The sequence below is a fragment of the Silene latifolia genome, unplaced genomic scaffold (assembly GCF_048544455.1).
Source record: "Silene latifolia isolate original U9 population unplaced genomic scaffold, ASM4854445v1 scaffold_70, whole genome shotgun sequence".
Taxonomy (NCBI): Eukaryota; Viridiplantae; Streptophyta; class Magnoliopsida; order Caryophyllales; family Caryophyllaceae; genus Silene; species Silene latifolia.
This window is the reverse complement of record NW_027413609.1, coordinates 776734-783038: the sequence shown is the minus strand read 5'-3', so window position 1 is coordinate 783038 and position 6305 is coordinate 776734. Positions and strand designations below refer to the sequence as shown.

The 6305-nt window shown below is 33.2% G+C and overlaps 1 protein-coding gene across 1 annotated transcript; it reads left to right on the top strand.

Annotated features, from left to right (window-relative positions):
* The first annotated feature begins 2512 nt into the window (after nt 1-2512).
* LOC141640022 (uncharacterized) lies at nt 2513-5911 on the top strand. Its single transcript, XM_074448984.1, has 4 exons — nt 2513-2519; nt 3663-4437; nt 4990-5433; nt 5527-5911. Exons 1-4 carry the CDS (start codon nt 2513-2515, stop codon nt 5909-5911), a joined length of 1611 nt encoding a protein of 536 aa, XP_074305085.1.
* Nucleotides 5912-6305: the final 394 nt, after the last annotated feature.

Here is a 6305-nt window from a genome sequence, read left to right as displayed (position 1 = left end):
TTACATTTACACGCATTTCTCAGATTTACACTTGTATTTCTTTACATTTACACTCGTATTTCTTTACATTTACACTCGTATTTCTTTACATTTACACTCATATTTCTTTACATTTACACGCATTTTTCAGATTTACACCCTTATTTCTTTACATTTACACTCGTATTTCTTTACATTTACACTCATATTTTTTACATTTACACTCGTATATCTTTACATTTACACTCGTTAAAATTATATAGATTTGCACTCATATTTTTTGTGGATATGAGTTGGTGGTGGAGGACGACGGTGGTGGTGTTTTTTGGTAGTCGGACTAAAGTTTTACTCGTAAAGGACAAAAGTGACACTTATAAAGGACCAAAGTTACACTCAAAGGACCAATTTACTCTTAAAATACTACATTTACACTCTTAAAACATTACATTTACACTCGTAAAACATTACATTTACACTTGTAAAATGTTAAAATTATGTAAATTCAAAATTTTCGTCACAAAAAATCAAATATACACTCTTAAAATGTTACATTTACACTCGTAAAACATCACATTTACACTTGTAAAATGTTAAAATTATATAAATTCAAAATTTCCGTCACAAAAAATCAAATTTACACTCTTAAAAATGTTACATTTACACTCATAAAACATCACATTTACAGTTGAAAAATGTTAAAATTATATAAATTCAAAATTTCCGTCACAAAAAATCAAATTTACACTCTTAAAAATGTTACATTTACACTCGTAAAACTTCACATTTACACTTGTAAAATGTTAAAATTATATAAATTCAAAATTTCCGTCACAAAAAATCAAATTTACACTCTTAAAAATGTTACATTTACACTCGTAAAACTTCACATTTACACTTGTAAAATGTTAAAATTATATAAATTCAAAATTCCCGTCACAAAAAATCAAATTTACACTTTTAAAATGTCACATTTACACTCGTAAAACTTCACATTTACACTTGTAAAATGTTAAAATTATATAAATTCAAAATTTCCGTCACAAATAATCAAATGTACACTCTTAAAATGTTACATTTACACTCGTAAAACATCACATTTGCACTTGTAGAATGTTAAAATGATATAAATTCAAAATTTCCGTCACAAAAAATCAAATTTACACTCTTAAAATGTTACATTTACACTCGTAAAACATCACATTTATACTTGTAGAATGTTAAAATTATATAAATTCAAAATTTCCGTCACAAAAAAACAAATTACACTCTTAAAATGTTACATTTACACTCGTAAAACATTACATTTACACTTGTAAAATGTTAAAATTATATAAATTCAAAATTTCCGTCACAAAAAAACAAATTACACTCTTAAAATGTTACATTTACACTCGTAAAACATCACATTTACACTTGTAAAATGTTAAAATTATATAAATTCAAAATTTCCGTCACATTTACACTTGTAAAACTCATACAACATGACATTTACACTTCTGAAATCTAAAACTCAAAACTGATTAATTAGGGGCTAGAGAGAGAAAGAAAAATTAATTAGTGTATAGAAATTTGATTAGTGGTAATTTTTTTTGGTAATTTTCAATCTCAACCACCCATCTCAATCCAACCATCCACATTTTTTTCCTTTTCTTTTTAATGGCCTTTAATCAAATTCATCTCAACCATCCATTGAGTCCATCCAATGGCCCTTAGAGGGACTTATGGACTCAATGGCCCATGTTGGACTCATTAAATCTTATCTCTCTCTCTCTCTCTCTCTCTCTCTCTCTCTCTCTCTCTATACATATATATATATATATATATAGGAATGGGATCATGTGAGGATACACTATCTTTTTGAGGATTGAGGATTTCGTTACAATATCAGAGGGTGTTCAATACAATATCACAGGTTATTCGATAAAATATCACAAAAAAAAAACACCTGTACAGAAAAAAAAATTATAACTTGTTTTTTTAAAAAAAAAAAATTTTTTTTGCAAATGTCAGATTTTTCGTGATATTGTATTGAAGAAACTGTGATATTGTATTCACTAATCCTCAATCCTCAAATATTTAGGAGTTCTCACCGGATCTCGACTCTATATATATATATATATATATAATTAGGATCACATGAGTCCTACCTAATTATTTGAGTCCATGAGTCCATCGACAATATCACACATGAGTCATAACAATACTGCTTTATATCAAGCTATTAGTAAGGGTATTTTCGTAATTTCCTAAAGTTGTTATATAAACCCTATTATCAGCTCAAATTCACCATTTGAATTCATTTACTTTCTCTCTCTTCTCTCTTTCTTCTGCAATCACAGTCTTCATTCTCACGCCGTCAATTTTTCGCGCGTAGTTGTCTTCTTCGCTCTCGCTGTCATCTTCACCTGTGTTCATCATCATCCGTGATTGATTTCCAGCGATTTCTTCAAAATTCGTCTCAGTTGCTTATTCTCCTTCACTTTTTCGTCATCATTCGTCTTCATCTATTTTTTCCTTAGTTTTAACATATTCAATGTCAGGTAATTCATCGTTTTCTGCTTCTTTATTTTTATGTTTTAATTTTTTCATTCTGTTTTCCTGTTTTATTGCACGATGTTTAATTGTTATTGTATCTTCGACTGAATTCGTTGTGTAATTACTGGTTTTTTGTTATAATTGATGTTATAATTCATCAACATCAGTCACGTATTCATCAATTCGTGCTATTTTATGTATTAAAATCATGTACTGGTTATATACTTTCTTCAATATGTAGTTTTTGCTATTTTTGTCGCGTTAAAATTTAATCTCTGTTTTTTTCATCTTCTAATTGACGTATAACAAATAATGTACTCATTGTCTGTTTTGTTTATCATCAAGTTTATTTTGCATTCACTGCTTGTGTTTACTTCAAGTTTAAATCGTTATTTAACAGCTTTCCTTTTGTGTCACTTTTTATTCAAGATGATATCATAACTAATTCTAAAAGTATCACATTTCGTAGTTTTAGTTTGCCGATTCACGCTCATTAGAATCGCTTTCCCTTATACAATATCACATTGAGTCCTTTACATTATCATAGGCTTTAGTACATGACTCGCAACTACTTTTTGTGCATTAGTATCACATGTTATGCTTTAGAATATCACATTGAATTCTTTACGAGATCAAAGGTCTGCAGACATTATTGGTCATTACTCTCTGTGCATTAGTATCACGTGTTATGCTTCGAATATCACATTGAGTCCTTTAAAATATCATATGCTTTGCAAAGTACATGACTTGTAATCGGTTTAGTGCATTTGTATCACATGTTATGCTCCAGAATATCATATGTATTCCTTCAAAGTATCATAGGCTGCAATACGGTTTTGCGTATTTGTTTTATATTCATCAAGATCACAATTTATGTTGCACAATATCACATGCATTCCTTCACAATATCATAGTTTGTTATGATCTAGTTATATTTGTTATATTTGTATCACATGTTATGCTCCAGAATATCACATGTATTCCGTCACAGTATCATAGGCTGCAATACGGTTGCGTATTTATTTTATATTCATTAGTATCACGTTTTATGTTGCACAATATCACATGCATTCCTTCACAATATCATAGTCTTGTTATAATCTAGTTATATTTGTTATAATTTGTTTACTCAACTTCTGTTGCTGTAGAAAATACTCTTGTTGTCCCTGTGGTACATGTTCCTTCTCCACAATGCATAGACGTTGATGAGGTGCATGCTGGGAATCGTCTTTCGTTGATGGTGACGCCTGGAGGTTCTGAAGAGTGGGTCAGAAATATTACAACTGAATTTACACCTACAATAGGACAAACTTTTGCTACGTTAGACGAGGGTATACAGTTTTATGAGACTTATGCAATAGCATGTGGTTTTGAACCAAGGAAATCTTCAACGAAAAGGTTTCGTAGTAGTGGAGATATTAGGAAAAAATTGATTGTGTGTCACCGGGAAGGATTTAGGGATTCTAAGCCGACAATATTACCCATTACTGGTGAGGAGGAGGAGCCAATGGTCAAGGCCTCTAATCCGAAGAAGACTAAGGTTACTAGGATTGGTTGTAAAGCTAGGATTTTCTTTAGATTTGTTATTAAAGAAATTGACCAAGTTCAAGTGCCATTCTTTGTTGTTGATCAGTTTCATGCTGCCCATAACCACCGTCTCTCTCCACTCAAGTATAGAGAATTTCAGAAAAAATGTAGGAACCTTGCTTTGCAACATAAACAAACCATCGTTGATAATTGCAAGGTCAATATTGGCCCAACCTCTACTTTCAGGCCCGTCAAGGAATATGTTGATGGCTATGAAAATATTGGAGCTTCTTTGACTGAGTTTAAGAATTTTGGAAGGGAAATCAAGTGTTTTATAGGTCTTAAGGATGCTCAAATGTTTGTAGATCGGTTGAACACCTTCATGAAACCCGGAAGGTTTTTATTTTGCCTATGATATTGATCGAGAATAAGTGTTTGTTTCGTGTATTTTGGGTGATGCAAAAAGAAGACGTCGTAATTACGCTCTATACGGTGAGGCGGTGACTTTTGACCCAACCTATTCAACTAATAAGTACGACATGATCTTTGCTCCCTTTACTGGTGTTGATCATCACAAGAAGTCCGTCACTTTTGGCGCTTCGCTTATGTCTAGGGAGAATGACCAGAATTTTAAATGGATTTTCACAAAACTTTTAGATTGTATGGGTGGGAAGGAACCCCATTGCTTTTTTACCGATCAATGTCCTGCTATGAAAATTGCAGTCCTAACGCTTTACGATCGCGCCCATCGCTATTGCATGTGGCATATTATGAAGAAATTACACGAAAAGGTAGGCACGACATTGACCAAAGAGATCGACTTCGTCACTCGTCCGAGTTCATTGTTTGGGATTCGAGTTAGAGCCTTCGACTTCAAGAGAGGTGGTGTTCGTTGATCAGTGAGTTTCAATTGGAAGATAATACATGGTTGCAATATCTGTTTTCCAGGCGGCAACGTTGGATTCCGGCGTATTATCGTGATATTCCTCTTGGTTGTCTTTTAAGAACAACGCAACGCTCTGAGAGCGCAAACAACTTCTTTAAGCGGTTTGAGAATCCTCATGGCACACTTGTTGAGTTTTGGATGCACTTTCAAAGTGCTATGGATCAGCAACGCTACACCCAAAAATCTCTTGACAGAGATAGTGATTACTCCCTACCTCAAACCAAAACCCTTCTTAGCCTTGAGGTTCATGCATCGACTGTTTATACGCACGCTCTCTTTTATGAATTCCAACAGCAGTGCGTTGATTCTTTAAACTCATGTAGTGCTGGTGATTCTTCAAGGGAGGGCAGTACAAGGTCCCTAGAAGTTGAAGATTCTATTTTCAATAAGACTTACACTGTCGCATTTAATCCTTCAACATTTGATGCAACATGTTCCTGCAAGCTGTTTGAGAGGAAGGGCTACATATGTAAACACATCATCTAGATTTTATCAGGTAAAGGGATCAAAAAGATACCTGATAAGTATCTTCTCAGTAGGTGGACAAAGAACACTAAAAAAAGGCCCTTGTATGATGCTCACGGTCAATTGTTGGATGATTTTACTTCGTCGGATGTCACTAAGTTTCAGATTTCGACTGTCTGGTCTGAATTCTACTCAACACTAACACTGCTCAAATCTCTGCCTGAAAATCACATAAATGAACTGACTTCATTACTGAAGACATTTAGACAAAATTTCAAGTATGGTGCTGAAAAATTGACTAAACACCAAGAGTTGGAGATGCTCCTTGGGGTTAAGTCTTCATCTGAGGTCCGTATACTACCTCCTGTTCAATCAAAAAACAAGGGTACTGGCAAGAGGTTGATGTCCAAGAAAGATCATCTTTGCAAAGGCACAAAAGCCGAAAAGATTTTGCAATAATTGTAAACAAATGGCACATCATGATAAGCGGAATTGCCCTAATCCAGCTGTTGATACATCACAACACTCGTTTGATCATGAATCCGATGTAAGTAATTTGTCTTACACCTTTTATTATTTCAGTAACAAATGGCTCCTTAAAAAGAGCTGACCACATGTCCCATGTGTCATATACTGTTTGCTTAAGTTTTGCCAATTCATCAATATTATCTTCATCGAATTTTAAGATTTTTTCTATATCACCCTGTTGTTCATAAGGGCATCTTATTAGTCTCCATAAAACACATTCTACAATACCTAATTTAAAAGATGATAAATGTGTGTGTGTTTCCATACCGAGTGGGCAATGCCATAGAAAATTCTTGTCAATTTGTCGTTTCCCTTTTGAGCAATT

Bases quoted from the DNA above. Each gene is read 5' to 3' on its own strand.
- LOC141640022 (XM_074448984.1), top strand. The intron at 4,438-4,989 runs GTTTTTATTTTG...TCTGTTTTCCAG, and splicing joins ACCTTCATGAAACCCGGAAG to GCGGCAACGTTGGATTCCGG. The intron at 5,434-5,526 runs GTTTGAGAGGAA...TCTTCTCAGTAG, and splicing joins GCAACATGTTCCTGCAAGCT to GTGGACAAAGAACACTAAAA.